General features: G+C 39.6%; 1 protein-coding gene across 1 annotated transcript in view; it reads left to right on the top strand.

Annotated features, from left to right (window-relative positions):
- si:ch211-127i16.2 (probable flavin-containing monoamine oxidase A) overlaps positions 1-12,285 on the top strand; it is a 50,876-nt gene extending 38,591 nt beyond the window's left edge. The window contains exons 11-12 of the mRNA XM_034709032.1: positions 955-1,055; positions 11,592-12,285. Coding sequence (XP_034564923.1) covers positions 955-1,055; positions 11,592-11,937 — 447 coding nt within the window. The 3' untranslated portion in view covers positions 11,938-12,285. The remainder of the gene's footprint in view (positions 1-954; positions 1,056-11,591) is intronic.
- Positions 12,286-17,761: the final 5,476 nt, after the last annotated feature.

A 17,761-nucleotide genomic window follows, 5' to 3' on the forward strand; every position in this document is an offset into this window, starting at 1 on the left:
TGGACTGTAAGAAAAAAAACCCTGTGTAGTCATGAGAGTTGAAGGATTGGCCGAGAATTTTTTTGATTGTAACAAGCAGTAGTGGAAAACGTTTTACATGCCATACGCATTCAAAATAGCCGCATTGTGAAGCTCTGAAACGGCACATTAGTCATGCAGAGCTGAAGTATGATTTTGGTCCCTAGACTACTTTTTGCTCCATTCACCATTGAACAGCAAGTTGGGACAGGAAATCGCCTCCAGGAAACAGGGATGCTAACAGACACATAATGACTGTATTTTGTACATTCAACAGGAATATAACATTTAGTACGAACAAAATGAAAAGAGGTAGCAGACTGCTGCTATAATGTTAAAAAAATGTTTTAACTTATACATTGGTGGCCAAAGAGGCATTCATGTTTTCTGATACAAGTCATTATTGGTACCACTTATTTAATACAATAACGTGTTGCTTAGCCAACTGACTCTTAAGATACAAAATTAATTTTCATTCCTGCAGTATTTCCTTCTGAATTTCTTTGCACATGGAAATCTTCAGGGTTTTAATTCACCAGTCTGCGCCCCTATTTAAAAAGAAATGTGTTGTTAAGTTCATGGCATGTCAACAATTAGTTATTAAATATTAATTTTGAAAGTTACAAGTTCACTGAGAAAAAGAAAAAAACAGCTCCTTGTAACTCTATAATTTCTCTCAGAATACTCTTACTTTGAAGTTCACTTGTAATGCACCCATGGGTACGTACTGCAGCAAAGAAGAACAGCTAACTGCTAATTCACATAATGGAGGATGCAGTAATCTCTATTGGTAACTGAAAGCCCTTTCAGGGTAAATGGTCTATGTTGTATATTTAAATCTTTTCTTATGTTATAATTACTTTAATGAGGCCTTACCTCCATGTTGTGCCATAAAATACTGCTCTGTTAATATCTTATACATTTTCTTCTTCCCAGGATTGGGCGAAGGAGGACTACAGTGGGGGCTGCCCTGTTAATGTCATGGCACCAGGTCTGCTAACATATTACCACCCCAGCCTGAGGAAGCCCTGTGGCAGGTAATCACCCCACTGAAGACAAATACTCTGCAGCATTTCAAAAGAGTCACCTCTCCTCTGTGCTCCCCCGAAAGCAGATGGTTTATGTAGAGGGATGTAGTGGAGTAAACAGGTGTGACAGTTTTTAAATCTCTGATATCAATCTTTCATAAAGAGCTAAATTTGGAGGATATAGCTAAGTGAAGAGTAGCATTGTACACTAGATGACAGCAGGAGAGATACTGTCTGTGGTTGCTGGATGCTCTTACTATTTTTACACCACAGAAACAATGCCTGCACTTCACCCTGCCAACCAGGTATTACTCACTTACAGCCAGTGCCTACAGATCATTGACATGAGTCGTGGGAGTGATTATGCCTTCGCACATACATATTAGTCTGGTTCCAAAGATATGGCAAGAGGGCAGGAGTGGTGTTCTCCCAGGAAAACCTCCTATAATCCATTTCAAATGGCCGGTTCAGAGATGCACAAAGCTGAACGATCCAGAGCAAGAGGTGGGGAGGGGGGTCCAGGTAATGTATTTCCATAATGACATTAGGTCTACGGGGAGCAGAGGAAGCTCATTACATAACCTAACTCAAACAGCAGCATGGAGCGGTAGCCCTCATCCACATTCATACGCCATATAGGAAATGGATCCTCAAGGACATGCTATCACCTTGACACCAATACTGCACGTGTAATGAAGACAAGCTCATGCTAAGTTTAATGCTGCTGCTGCTTCATTGGACAGAATAACAGATTTCTGCAATGTCTGGTCAATTGTGGTATTTTATTGGGGATGCCGGGAATTTTAATACTCATCTGTGTGTGTTTTATTCCAAGCGTAATTATTCTGCTAAGCCTGAATGGTCAGTGTGTGAGCTTTTTACAAATGAGTGCTTACTCGATTTAAGGTATTGTGTGAGAGAGAGAGAGAGAGAGAGAGAGAGAGAGAGAGAGAGAGAGAGAGAGAGAGAGAGAGAGAGAGAGAGAGAGAGAGAGAGAGAGAGAGAGAGAGAGAGAGAGAGAGAGAGAGCAATGAGTAGGAAGGAAGAAAGCTGCCAAGACCTATGAATTAGTTGACCTGTGTTTGGTTTGTTCATCTTTAACAGCTGCAAAAAAAATAGAATACATGTTTTATTTACAGTCGCTTGAAAAAATGATTTCGTTTTTTTTAAAAGACCAAACTGGTTGTTTTGTTAGTTCTCCCACCACATTGCTTCATCACATACATCCAGCACAAAAGGCATAGTTTATTTTACCTTTGATACACAGTGTAACATGATAAAATTGAGTTCTTTTAAAATGTGAAAACAGAGTGGAGTTAATTTATGATGAATTATTTTGTATCTTTGTAATTGAATAATCGACTCTACTGGATACTATAAAAACATTCCAGTAACGCCACCTAGTAACTTTGTGCTTGACGACTTTCATAGCCCCTCTCCCATGTGTGTTTGACCCAAGCGGCAACCCCTGGTCTCAAAATATAAAGCCCATGCGGAAGTGTTTTAAACTGCAATTCATCAAGTATCTGCTTGAGGCTGGCTGCAGAAACACCGGTAACCACATACACACCAATTCAAAAAAGCCGATCTTTGCAGCAGAAATAAACATGTTTACAGCCTGGTACAAAAAACGGCTTGGGTCTACGTTGCTAATTTCTCTATCGGCACACACTTTACGGGTCAAATTTTTTTCTAACGCGACAGTTCAGAAGATATTAAGTTTTGCCCAACTAAGGACATGACTGACTTGACTGATGGGTGGGAACACTTTAGCTGTTGGCTAGGAGGCTCAAGCTACGCCTCTTTACCTCACATTAAGTTTGGTTGAATTCAGCATTACCAATATGGCTCCTGCCAACGACTGGCTACAAAACAGCACTCACAACAGCACTCACAACAGATGGGTGCTGCACGGATACTACGTCCATTATTCATACAGTCTATGGTTTGACCGCAACAGATTTTGCTAGATTTCTGGTTTTAAGAGTCAGGACTCCAGTTGTTTGTGAATGGAGTCTGTCAGTGTGTTGTGTATCGCCTGAAACAAGGCTGATAAATCTGTCATTATTTATCCTTGTGTGTGACGGCTCACATTTTCATCATCCGTTAAGATTTAAAAATCTTTTGGTCTGGGACAAGGTTAAGACAATTCACGAGACCAAGAAGTTCATTTTTGTATGCACAAGTAGAAGCAGCACAGGCTCAAATTCAAAAAGCCTGAACCAGAGCATTATGTGCATTTAGTTATTCTAAACAATGACTAATCACCAACCGAGGAATAGTTGTCAAAATTATGTATTGTTTTTTCCTGCTGATTTAACATGGGACAAATTGATATTAGAAGCCTGAACAAAGAACAGGGAATGAATCAATCACCAACAATTGTTTCATAGCAATCAATATCAGTACAGCCTGTTAGAGCCACTTAGCTACATGTCAGTGGAGTAGATATTATTTGCAAGGAAGGGAAATTTTAACAAAAAGCTAATTGGTTATTGTGAATGTAATTTTTGTTCACACTTGGTGGGGGTGGGGGACTGTGAAGCTGCGTGCTGTACAAAACTGCATACTTAGCAACAAGATGGAACCACAGAGAGCCTCACTTACATTCTAGAGAGCAACATGTGAAGGCAGGGTTTCACATTAACACTTTCTTTAAAATAATACTTAATCAATGTAAGTATAAGTCAGTGCTGGTGAATAAAGGAATTCTTTCAGCTTCCTTGGCATGTTGCAGGAATCAGTCTACTTAACTACAAACTCCTATCAGCTTGACATACAGTTAAATCAACATGAAATTATATGGACTCTGCACATGGACTGCACTATGCAAAGTGTAAATCTAAGTAATTGTTCAAAGCAAACCTTTGATTGTCCTTGGTGTACACTGTTGCAGTACTTGGCTTGATTACTAAGTCAGGTACTGCAGAGGAGAATTCAAGGCTAGCCCCAAAAGAGTCTGTAAGCACTGGGCGGTAAATTGCAGAAGGAGTTCAACCTAAAAGAAAAAAAAATAGCAATGTGGCAGAAAGGTTGAAGTAAAGTTAACTGAGAAGTGGTGCTTCAGAGACGCAGAGTGAGGAGGAATAATCTGTTTAGACCTCATATTGGAATTGGAAAACAAGTTATTTGTTGTACCCTTGATATGGATATTACTTACACAAGCTTCACTGTAGACACAAAAATACAGAAATACATGATTATTCCCAAAATCTTTTATTTAAAGTAAAGGTCACTGCACAGTACCTTGACCTTAATCATGGCCTTCCCTGGGCTACAAAACGGGCACGTGCATGTCTTTACAGAGCATCGGCAATATAGGCTGCTCTTTCCATTCCCAGAAATGTTCCAAGTCTGTGATGCACTGAGCAATGATCAGTGCTGACATGTCTTTGTATAACCTCTGATTTAGAAAAATAAGTAACATTTAAATGTATGCCTGCAAACATCTAATACACATTTATTTTCAAAGTTTTCAGCTCTATATCTTCAGTTTTAAAAGGTCAGTGCCTCATTGAATTCAAAGAAAAATCCTAAGGGTCACATTAAATGAACAGGCACTATAGCCACCAAAGTTTCATAAAAAAATCTCCCGCATACATCCCCCATTGGACAATACAGTTGTAGTAAGTGCAAAAACACTGCTTGTACAATTTGCAAGAAACCGCCTTGGGAGGATTGCTTCCTGCCAACAGTATGAGTGTGATATGCCAACACAAAAGCCAAAAGCAAAGCATCTGTTTATACAAGTTTAATCCAAGGAAAAAATAAACACAAATTAGTGGTGGGAAAGTAAGCAAAAAGCAAATAATAGGTTTCTTCTGCCAGCAGAGGAATATGTAAAAGAACAACTCGTGCTTGTCATCCGACATAAGCCAGTCCTGCTGGGGCTTACAACCCAGGAGAATTAAAGACTCTGACTTCATCCAGTGTGCATTTTATAAACACTGTTCTGCCAGGATAGACATATGCTGAAGTGTTGACCCTGAACAGCAACACCTTCAATCTGTGAATATGCAAGATCCCAGAGAACTCACAAATAGAAAGTTTTTTCACTTCCTTTGGGTACTAGGAAAAAATAAAATAATGTAGTTCTGTGTGTACCACTCATACCTCAGGGAATATAGCAGCATTTCAAAATACACAAAGATTAGGCTGTGAACAGAGGATCTCTAAATATCCTTCTACAAACCCAACAGCACACAGCAACTCCAAGGGACTATAGCTGTGTTACAACTACAGGGACTTTCCCAAGGGACTAAGCAATGACTGCATTTCCACAGCAGAAGACAGCATCTGAATTAAGTCCAAGGGACTTTATTTTACCCACCAAAAGGACCCTGATCCAGGAGTTAGTGCTTTCTTAGAATGAAACTTTGAGACTGGGCTTTGCAGGGCAGTACATTTCAAATCGGTCAAGGTCTCAGTGCATTCAAAGGACTGGTAGAGAGGCAAGATGTTTGACTGTCTGTGAGGTCTGGAAAAATATTAAGTCACTAAATCAATTTAGTGAACTTTAAGGCCATTCAAAAATTTCACCGTATTCATACATATTTTAAGTTATTTGGCACCTGTTCATCTTTTTTCATCATGGTATTTGTCCACCAAAGTACTTTTCAAAGGTCAAAGATAAAGTTAATATTATTATTGTTACATTATTTTGCTTGTTCTTCACAGGTATAAGGGCCTTGGTAGAAATAAAGGCAACAATAAGCTGGAGGAACCTTTAGTGTCATGACAATAGGACCTAGTGATTTAAAATGCCAGGTACTTTTAACACAAATGCAGCTCTTGTCAGGGAGGTACTGAATAGACTGTGCAGTAGGAGCTCTTTGAAATCCATTGATATTTGAATTTAGTTCAAAAGGGAAAGATCTGAGTTGAAGAAAACATCTGTTAGTTTTGTGCTGTTAGGCCTGAAGTGCTAATACACATAAGGGTACTGCAATTCCTGTCCGTCCTTGTGGTGAATTATGTCGCCATGATGGGCAAAAGTGTTGTTACTGCATGTTGAAATACAGGAAGGGGAATAAAATGAGGTCCGTTTTGACTGTAATTCAATCTGCCATATTTCAAAACATTCTGATATACAGACAAGGTGTTTCCTTGCATTTGTTTTTCCAGAAAATGCTTTCAGTCTGATCACATTTTTAAGTAAGGTCATTGACAGAATTCAAAGAAAGCTTTATTCTTCCTTGAGTCAGTATTGGCACTTACTGTCACAACCTAGACCAGTTTCTTTCTAAATCCATTGTATTCATCTGCAGTTCAAATATCTAACTCAGCCCACTGGGAACAGTGATTATACTGAACCTGGCACATCAGTTTGTATAAAGCGGAGGTCGAAAATAAAACAGTATAATCCCACTCCCTCAGAGGAATTATTTTATCTGTATTTCCAAATCAAGGGACTGGATTAATCTAATGTCTGTGCATTTCTAGTATTATTCTTTTCAGGGACAGTAAAAAGTAGACCACTATATTCACATACCTTTTTCCTCTTTAACCCCACCTCAAAGTACAAAATAGAGTGCCCGTGTTGTATATCCATGTTCCACAGCGACTTTACTTTCTCTGCAGGCCTCGGCTGTTGAGTGTTGGGGAAAAGAATTCCTGATAACATTTTACAATGCTGTGCTTCTGATGGCAAAATCAGATATGGCATAGCATCTTGGCACAGCAATCTAACAGTCCAGCTAAAATTTAGACTGGACAAGAATGGGGGAAATAGAAATGAAAGAAAGTGAGCACCAAATCATTCACACTTCCTTTGAAAGAAGTGTTATCAGAAAAGAACGAGGAATTCTTTGACCATTCACACATTTTGGACAGAGGGTGTAAATAAAGAAATGCACACATGATTTAAGTTTTCTTTTCTCCCATCTTTCATTGCAATATAAAAGCACATCATGTATTACTGAGGTCAGTTTTAGATGAGGAAATGCTTAAGCTCTTTGCAGAATGTGGAACTGAATGATTATATGAGATATCTTACTACATTTGTTTACACAGATGATGCCAATGTGAAATTATTTCATTATCAGGGTACATATTGAGTTTTGTACTCTTTTTATTGTGAGATGTATAGGGATTGTGTAATATTTGACTGAAAAAGCCAAAACAAGTAATATAATCACATGTTCAAAAGAAGATAAGCTGAAAAAACGAATGTGTCCAAACATTTAGAAGCTGCATGGTCTTAATTTGCATTTTTTTTTTTTTACCCAAGTGTTTTGGACTGCTGCAGCTTGTTTGTACCTGTCGGCCATTGTAGCTTATTGCCAAGCCAAATGCTTTCTAAAGTCTGTGGAGGGCGATATGGAGGCACTGACTTTCCTGTTGGCCTAAAAGCATGAATTCTGACTCATTCTCAAGATGCTTTTTTTTTATCTGCAAGTGCCTTCAGTGTCAGGGATGATCAATGTTGCACTTTTAATGGCGCTGCAATTACTCATTAAATCCTATCTTTGTGCATTCATGTACTGTTTGAATAATGTTCATGTAATTTACCATTGATCATACAGTGGATGTGCAGTACATCGAACTGTCTTGTATCTTGTAAGTAGTTTTTCACTTCTTCTTGTGCTATCTGACTGTCATTTCAATGATGTATCAAATGAACACTGCTGTAAATAACATTACTAACTATAGCAAATATCCTCTTGGGAATGTTGTATCTTGACCGCCTGTGATGTGTAGATGTAGAAGAAACTTCGAGACACTGGCTTGCTTGTATAGTGATACATTTATTACAAGAAACAGCACCAGTATCAAACAAGCACCGCGGAATGCCTGGAAGACAGCGTGCCAATCAGTGTCTCCCCTGTTTGCTGTTGACCAGCACCTTTTATAGGTCTGAGAGCCAGTTAGACAGCCTACTACACAGCACAAACTTATCTTAAAATCTGGTCTTCTATTGTACTGTCCTTCAGCTCTGTTGACCTAGGGGTCGCAAAAACATGTCCCTGCATCACAAAACAGGAAAGGGGTCTCTGTCTAAATGTCCCTGGGAGTCTGAAACAACATAGACTTCTCCTTGACCTGTTTTATGTCAGATACTTGTTGTATGTCAGATACTTCAGGAACAATATTTGTGTAATCGTATCTCTATTAGCACACAGATACAGTCACATATGCTCAGTTTCTCAGTCTTAAGTCTTAAATCTTATTCTAACCACCTATTTAGAAAAGACAAGCATGATGTTTCATCAAAACCACAAGGCGGGGGTTTTAATCTGACAAGCTTTTACTTCCCTCATCATAATGATGCTGTTTATTTTATAATTTACTACCACCTCTTATGCATGAAGCTGTAATTTCTACCTACACAACTTCTCTCTGTTTTACTCTTAATTATCCGTCTCAGGGAGGTTATTGCTTTCCTTTGTCAGTATCACTACTACATATATTATTTTCTTTATTTGACCTTTGTTTAGACAACTGATCTCATTAGGAAGCAATGTCACTGTCTCAAGAGAGAATGGGTGCTGATTGTTGTAAAGTACCTGACAAAGAGGGCATTTATACATCAGCAAAGTAGAGCCAGAAGATAAGAAATAGAAGTGGAAAAGTGGTTGTCAGATATTAAAATACTATGTACAGGAACAAACCTCCACAGATTTGCTCTTCAGCATTTGTAAAAGTACTTTAAAGGCCCCCTCGGGGACTCAAGCTAGACGGCTTCAGTTCCTGCTGTAGGGTGTCTGGGTTCAGGGGGGCAGAGTAGGGGGGGCCTTTATATAGAATATCTCAAAGATGTTTGCATTTTATCGAATTCCTCACTGAGTCACTGCTGTAGAAATCCATTACAGAGAACTCTCATACCGAAGTGTATAACGTCTGTTGCAGTAAATAGTGATATATCCAGGGTGACGTCAGGCTCCTTCAACAAACATTCTCGCAGTCACTTTTTTTAAGAACAGTAAAATACAGTATTCATCAATTTGAAGAGACAAATCAGGCTGCAAGACCTCTCAGGGTAAAGGCAGGTGGTGTGCATTACCAGCTCTGAGCTTGCTGACATGTTGCCAAAAGGCCATTCAGCATGAGGTCTCAAGGTCTCAGATATTCTGCTGATGAAGCTTCCAGCAGCATCTTTTAGTCAGCTGGAACTGAACAATCAAAATGCTTGTGAACATTTCTCATTGCAGCTTTGGCACACACTGATCCCCCTGACCACAAAATGGAAATCTCAATTTGTGGGATTCTTTGTCATTTCCTGCTTTGCAAAACCAGAGATGTGTACATATGGAGCCTAGAGCTGGCATGTCTGCTGCTGAGGTCTCTAACTGCACCGCTCAGATAACATTAATTAATCATCAGGGATACAGGCCAGACTAAAGGTACTCAGGGGGAGCCCTTCTCCACTCATCTGATTGGTTGAACATGGTTGAGGCCAGTATTGTCAAGGATAGCAGAGAGCCTTGAATCAAATCTGATGGGCTTGTGAATACATGGTTTGAATCGTACGTGATCACTACTATTTGATAGCGGTATTGGATGTACATTTGAAAAAAAGGATTTGCTGGTTTAAACCAGACCCCTTGGCAGCTGAGTCTTATAATCTTTGCTCAGTAAGGCCAGGATTACAATTATCTGAAGACACATGAAACACAAGTGTTAGTGAAACTCAACACATGTCTGTAATTGCAAGTTGCAGAACAGCCACTTGTGCTCCCCTTGAGGGATGCAGAATTTGTAAGGGTTAAAAGAGTGCACATCGTTCGCCCCTATCTTCTTCTTTGGTGTCAGAAAATAATTACACTACAGTCAGTGACTTGAAGAAATTGCAATATTCTGTGGAGAGCTTTTACCTCCTGAAAGACGGCCCTCTCTTTCATCCATGGAGGCTGTGAGGGAGTCCTTGAACTCACCTCAAAGGGAGAGTGAAGAGCATAAGATAACCCAATCAAAGTGTCCGTCGACTCCATTAGAACATGCCTTCACATTTGATATCTGTCAATGGTTGCTGAATGGAGGCTCGGAATCTGTTGTATGCCACATACTTCTTAGATCTGCTTCTCTGTACCCAACAGGGGTAGCAAGCAGAAGGCTCAAATTTGGTTCACCTCCACACCACACAGATAACAGAATAAAGGACATTGAATAAACTCACAATATAATAGTGCATTGCAGGTAAGTCATGATTTCATTTTACTGAAGATATATCTGCAAGATTAACCGATAGATCTTTGAGGAGTTCTTTTTCATCAGATATCTCAGAGGACAGATAAGATTAGACCCTGGAAAATCCCAAATACAGCAGTGGAATATACATATAATGACATAAAGTTGAATCAGCCAGAGCTCTTTTTTAATCTTTTAATGCATATTTAGAGCCTTTCGGATTTGTGAGTTTTTTTGTTATGCATGGTGGAAGGCTCATATGTCTCTAATATCTAATTGCGTATGCATTAGGTAAGGCTGCAAGCATCTTTAACAGTAAACCCGCAATTATTTTGCCTTAATATGTGTGTCATATCCCAGATCTTTTCACATGAGGGCTTGCCGAGTAAGTTTAATAGAGTATGGAAAATTATATAATCGCATTTCTTTGTATTTCTCATTTATTGCAGCTGCCTGAAATCTCTGAACTCCAATCTTTTCTTCCTCTATGGGCAATGAAATGAGGCTTTGGAAAAGTAGCAAACCTGCATTTAAAGTATCAGTATTTAGGTGTGGGTATGATTTCACAATCCACCGGTGGAACGATTGTAATTCATCATCCTCAGCTCTGCAGCCATTGTCTACAACCTCTTTGGGGGCTGGCAGTTGGCAACTGCAGAAGCATACACTGCTACATTTTACCTCCCAAGCTTTGACTCCAGTGTGTGTGTGTGTGTGTGTGTGTGTGTGTGTGTGTGTGTGTGTTTTCTCTTCCCAGTGTTTCTTTTTCACAGCACTAGTTTGCTGTTCTACACTGTTCATTTTTTGTTGTTTTTTTTTGAGAATGCCAGTTACACAATCCACCCTCCAACTCAACCTTTGTGCCAAACACGAAGCCCTGCAGTCTGCACGCTCCAGCTGAAGTTGACAGTGTGACAGTAGTGTGTGCAGCTCTAAGGAAAATGATGTGGACTGATGTTGACAACAAACCTGGGTACCACAGTCATTTATAAGTTTTATTAGACATTCCGGACTCTGTTGTCATTACATGGAGCAGACAAAGAGGGGATGATGAGTAGCATCATTATTTGGCTTTTCTAGGGAGGAACCCCCTGCAGGTTTGAATTTGCTCAGCCTAATTTGCTGAGCATGTACTTGCAAATTTCAGTGCACTGAGACAAGGAAAGTCTGAGCCAACAGAGAGCTTTTAAAGGCCAAAGCTTAAATTGTATCAGTTAGTCAGAGAGGGAATCTTTTCAGCTAACAGCTTATCTTGTGCTCATACAACTTTAAACTAAAATGAGTTTCAGTGGTCCAAATCACTATATGAATGTGCAAAAGTATGTATTTACTTCAATGGATAATGAAATAAATGTCCTTACATGCAGCAACACAAACATAGAATGCATAACATGTCTCATTAGTTTTCTCTTTTCATAGGATCCATTGGGCAGGCACAGAAACAGCCACTCAGTGGTGTGGATACATGAGTGGTGCTATACAATCAGGTCAGCGTGCAGCTCTGGAAGTATTGGCTGAACTCTGCCCGATGGACCTGACCCAGGAGGAGCAGGAAGCAGTGCGGCTCAGTCAAACTGGCAAGGGTCCTTTAAAGAAAACACAATCATCCAGGCTCAGGTTCCTGCCTGGGGGCAAGACGATGGTCATAGCAACACTGGCTTTAAGTGCTGCTCTGTTGCTGGCTCGCCATCCAACAGCGTTACCAAAGGTTGAATCTTACTTGATGAATGTATTTTCAGCAACGAAGAATAGCCTATTCGTATAACTTCCAAATTTGAGGGTCATGTGCTGTGAATCACATTGATTAATAAATAGGTGAAATACTCAAACTGATTAACTATATTATGTCTTCTGATATTCAGTGTAATTACGTTGAGTTGATTGTGCCATTGAATACATTACATCCAAATAACGGATCATATTTTCTGCCATGTTCCTTTTCCTTGTTCCTTTCTCTGAATAACCTTGATGTAATATGTAAAACAGGATACGTTTGACAATAACATTTCATTTTAGTTTAATTACACCTACTCACTTGATATAATGGCATGTATTAATTAGGGCTGTCAAACTATTTTCTTTAATATTGCAATTACTTGCTGAATTTCAGTTGGTAACCACAATTAATTGCATTTCGAATGACATTAACATTTCATTGTTTTTCATTTATAAAACAGTTTCCAAGTACATATTAAACAATGTAAAGCAAGAAAAGGTGTAGATAATTTCCATCACTTACTGAAGTTCAGTGATACCTGGTTAATGTGACAGAAGTAGCACTTTTAGGGAGTTCCACTTTGTTTTTGTTTGTTTGTTTTTTTCTAATATTTTATTTGTTTTGTAACAGAGCAAAAAAAAACCAAACAAAAATAGAAAAGCAAAGCCCCTCCCGCCTCCATTAACCATCAAACCAGTTCCTGCCCATACCAATCTCTGTAAATGGAAGACAAAAAAGATATCAAATAGAAGGGAGAGTCACTTACTCAACATATCATCTAGGGTTGCCAACTTTCTCACTACTAAATAAGGGACAGGTGCACCGTGCCATGGTGGTGTGAGCATGATGTGTGAATTCAGCGTATATTCTGATTCTGATTCAACTGGAAATGAAGAAAGTGTGTATATTCCCTTTAATCCTTACAGTATCATTATGTAACCTCATATGAATAAACCTCAAAGAAACAACACTTTGGCTCTTTACATCAAAAAACATGCAAAAGAAAAATGAAATGCAAAAGAGGAGTATGACTCACCAAATGTACTTTTTCCATGGATCTTTTTGCTGCTCTTTACTGACTCAAGCAGTCTTTTGTCCTTTTGGACAGCCAGTTTTTGCAGGACTTGGCACATTTGCGCCATATACAACTGATGCGTGTGAGGGGGCCTGTGATTGGATGACAGGCGGTGTGATTTGCACATGATCAGCCACTGCCATTTTATCTGATCTGGGATCTGTAGAGTGTATAGACTGTATATGTGTGTAGTGTGTAGACTGTATTTACAAGAGTCAATAGTCAATATACGGGACAATTGAGGTCCTGTATGAAACAAACAATTTAGCCCAATGTACAGGATGTTGGCTGATACGGGACAATTTGCATCATCAAACATTTGTAAACAAACAGATTTCATTTGTCCGTAAACCAGGAAGGCAAAACCAAGTGTTGTACTAAAAGCACTTTTATGAAGTTCCACTTTGGATCTTTTCTCAGTTTCGGTGTGGCACTCCTGTTCCCCACAGCATTAAGCTTTATGCCTGGTCACAATATATCAACCTGAGGCTGTCCCATATCCCCAAATCTTTCGCATTGTTGACTGGTCTGCAGCCAGTTGGTACCCTAATTTAGCAAGCAGTGTGGTTACCTTGTTCGGTATGGTTTCATCCATAGGACTAGGGGCGATTTGCCCTCTTCAAAATACTGCCCTGCTAACTTTTGTTATGCGGTTTCCCTCTGACTTTATACTGACTAGCTGCACCTGTATATTTGGCTCAAAGGTTGTAGCTCAGACTCAAATTCCGTTTGACAATAAGTGCACTTTAATCTCACAACCGAGCCTTCTGAGAGTTTTAAAGTAAATTGTGCCATTCAAAAGAGCAGTGGTGTTATTCTAGCAGCAGGAAGCAACAGGATACTGCAGAAGCTTAAGTACAGCCTGACAAAAGAAGTAGAATAGCACACAATTTAAAAATGTATGGTGTTCATTTTGGACCATAATTTTTATCCCAAGTATTAATCTCCTTACACAAGAATTACAGTCACTGGTGTTTCATTGCGTGCTTATATTTTTGGTGATAAATGGCAATCACAGGCAATCTTTTCCTTTGCTTACACTCTATTTGCTTCTTTGCTCATGTTTTCATCTAAGCCTTGAGTTTGCTTCTTTTACTTTGCATCATGGTCTTTTGTCTTCAATCTTTTCTTTTCAGTTTATTCTTGCAACTATTTACTTGCAAGACTAGTTACTGCCACAAATGATGGTGCAGTGTTTCACTCCCATGAGTTCAGAAGTGATGCATTAGCTTTGCCTTTTTTTTCTGGCAAAGTAACAAATGTTGGGCGATGGAAATTTAGTCCCTAACTGTGTGCTTCAAATTAATTTTCCTTGAAATGTTCCTCATACAAAATAAGTATATGCAGACGCAGGAGCTGTAATTCACCATTGTGTAACCTAATTTGGCAGTAGACAGTTGCAACACAGTAGACGGTATCTTTATCAGCACTTTGAATCCCTCTTGAATGCTTAATTAGATTAAAACCTAATTTAAGTGGTCGATGGCTATAGAACTCACACTTAAATCTTCTGTGTCAGATTGAATGGTTTCGTCATCTGCTCTTGACAAATGATGAGAACATTTCTTACAATAATATGTCACATAATCAGCCGAGGATAATAGCAGTCTAAGCATCATTTTATCTGGATTGCCTTCCATACATTGAAAAATGTGACCATAAATTGAAATTGCTTGTAAGAGTGGCCTTTAGAGTGATCATGTTGTGTTTGAACCACTTTGCAGTGAGAAAATGCAGCTTTCCTGCTGCATTGCCTTGCTTTTTGCCCCAGAGAGCGGTAAAACCAGCTTGAGAGGCTTGGAGCAGAGCCACACAAATGTTTGTCCACCCACAAAATCACCAACAGACATTCAAATGAGTGTAAGATGGATGAACCAGTCACACAACGATAATGTCCCAGGGAAAGTGATTTAATCGCTATCACTCGATTGCACTGTTGATTGAAGGGATTTTGGTCAGCCCCATGTCTCTCCTAGAGAGTATCTCGAAAGCCCACTGGTCATTGGACACTAGTCTGTGAGTCCAGTGGTGCCATGGCTTGCTATTTGTCTTTGTTATCTCTAGCTCGCACTAAATCAACTGCATGGTCCCCCTGGTTTTATTTAAGCCGGTCCAGGCTGAATCAGGACCAACAGCCCAATTTCCCCCAGCATGTGCGGGTGTTTTCAACCATTTGGTCTTTGACAGAAATGTTCCCATTCCATTTTTTCTTCCCAAATCTGTTATCTGTACTTGAATATTTCTCAATATGTGTCCCAAAATGATACCTGTGCATAAAAATATATACTGTTTTTAATCTGAACAGCTGTATACTCTTATTATATGGGTGTTCGTTATTTATGTCATTGTTTTTAAGGCCTCAGTCTTATAACCTGTACACTACCTAAGAAGCAAGGAACAAACGTGGCTCATATCAGCATCAGCTTGGCTTGCAGACACTCCCAGCTTTGGGCCATGTTCAAAAATCAAGAAGAAATGTTCTAAAGCGCATGCCACAAAGTGATTTAGGGTGTGTCCATATCCATTTAGCTAGTTAGCGCACAATCTGAGTGCTAAGTGAGGTGCAAGGTGCAAAGAGGTTGGATTAATCAATCAGTGTGTCCGCTTTCATTCCCTGTAAGAGCTAGGTGTTACTTCAGGCAGGCATGTTGCTATTTACACACCTGATTTAAACCTTTCTACTAAACTACTCTACGCCTCGAGCCGGCACATTTAATTCCTCTGCTTCCACTGTGCCCCTAAACACACATAAAACACACACAGGTCACCGTATAGATTGTGCCAATGCATGGGTTGATGTTATATCCACTCAATTCAACTAAGGCATTTCCAAAATAACAGACCTGTGTACAGTTCAGTATAAGTTCGTTATTATTTAAATCTCCAGAGACGCTTTCATTGGACAGGATCTAATGATGACTAACATCCCATGTGCTTTCCATGAAAGAAAGGTAGGCTATTATTTACTTATTTTGCTGCTGTCTCACATGGTTGTATTTTGCACTGCATGTCTAATGGATACTGTTCAGTCTTTATTAATATCTTGGAGAACCATGGTTAGAGGCAGAGTGATATTTGAGGATGGTAAAATTGTGTTTTTGAGATGCTGCAGCAAACAGAGAAAACATGGAGAGTTTGAAAACTTATCATGCTGTGGTCTTTGCATGGTTTCTGGTCTTTGCGTGGTTGAAGTGAGGCAGGTGTTTGAGGTGGTGACAATGTCTATCTTCTTCTGGCGTCAGTAGATCAGCCCCATACAAAAGGTAGTGTCATAATGTATGGAGACGAGGGGAAAATACTTGCATATCCAATCCCTCTATCCTAATAAAAAACTCAATTTCACTGTATCAGCAAAGTCACTGATATTTCATTAAGAGTGGGAGCACTGCTGCGTGCCTCTGTTTGTGTATAAAAGCCGATAATGTGTGTTGTGAACTTTTATGTCCATCCCACTATCTCCCTAATGCGCCCACCGAATATCAGGAAAGTACTGCGCCACGGTTTTTTTTTTGTTCTACGGCGCAGTCGCACTCTGCTTCCTGGGGATAACAATGTGCCACCTTAATGCTAGATCACACCTCTTTTTCAGACCAACACACCCACCAATAGCCTTTGCTATTGACACAAAACGGGTGATGGGAGTAAGAATGATGACTCCATCAGGTAGAAAATGACATTGTCTCATACACAACAGTTTTAAGAAGTAATTTGTTCTTAAATCCCACTTTTGCAGTTTTGAATTGGAAGGTTAATTCCCAAGTCCTGGTTACAAAGTGTCCTTGGGCAAGACATCAAACCCCAAATTGCTCCCTTTGACATGGTCAGCTGTGTGAATGTATACGAACAGGGTTAGTTAATACTAATGGTCCCTTATTATAGCAGCTTCTGCCATAAGTGTTCGAATAATGTGTGAGTGGATGAATGTGACAAGTAGTGTAAAAGCACTTTGAGTGGTCAGACAGACTAGAAGAGTGCTATATAAGTACATTTTCAGTGCATTTCCCTGGCTTTTGCTAGCTTTGACTAGTGTTGAATTCTATTCTGGCTCCACAAAATCATTAATAGCATCCCTGCATGGTTACTTACATGAGTTCAGTTTCTCTTTTTGGGCTCTAAAACATTTTTTTCTTGTAGTGTCCTTTTTAATATAACCTTTATACCCACCCATCCATCCCTTATCTTGACCGCTTATCCCTCCATCATGGGGGGGCTGGAGCCAATCCTAGCTGACTTTGGGCGGAAGGCAGGGTACACCCTGTATAGGTTACCAACCTATCACAGGGCAAACATGGAGAGACAGACAACCATTCATACACACACTCACACCTATGGGCAATTTAGAGTGACCAATTAAGCTGGTGAGCATGTTTTTGGACTGTTGGACGGAGCTGGAGCACCCGGAGGAAACCCACGCATGCACGGGGAGAACATGCAAACTCCACACAGAAAGGCACCTGCTCAACCGGGGACTCGAACCAGGAACCCTCTCACTGTATACCCATTAAAATATAAATGTATTATCTCTTATATCCTTATATCAAAGCCATGTAATGTCCTAGTGAAGAAAGAATCAGATTAATTTCCATGAAGTTATCATTATAAGAACAACTTGTAGTCACTGTTGTTGTCTTTTCTGACTGGTAGTCACAGAGCTAAGGGTTTTTATCTGGATCTAAAAAAACTCTTGTTGAGTACTTAACATATTCTTGCCTTTTTCAAACTTGACCTCAACTTAGGGTAAAAGGACGGGGACTCCAGAGTGTTGCTAAAAGGTTCCTTCATAAGGTGTATGTCATC

This window comes from Notolabrus celidotus, chromosome 19 (assembly GCF_009762535.1).
Source record: "Notolabrus celidotus isolate fNotCel1 chromosome 19, fNotCel1.pri, whole genome shotgun sequence".
Lineage (NCBI taxonomy): Eukaryota > Metazoa > Chordata > Actinopteri > Labriformes > Labridae > Notolabrus > Notolabrus celidotus.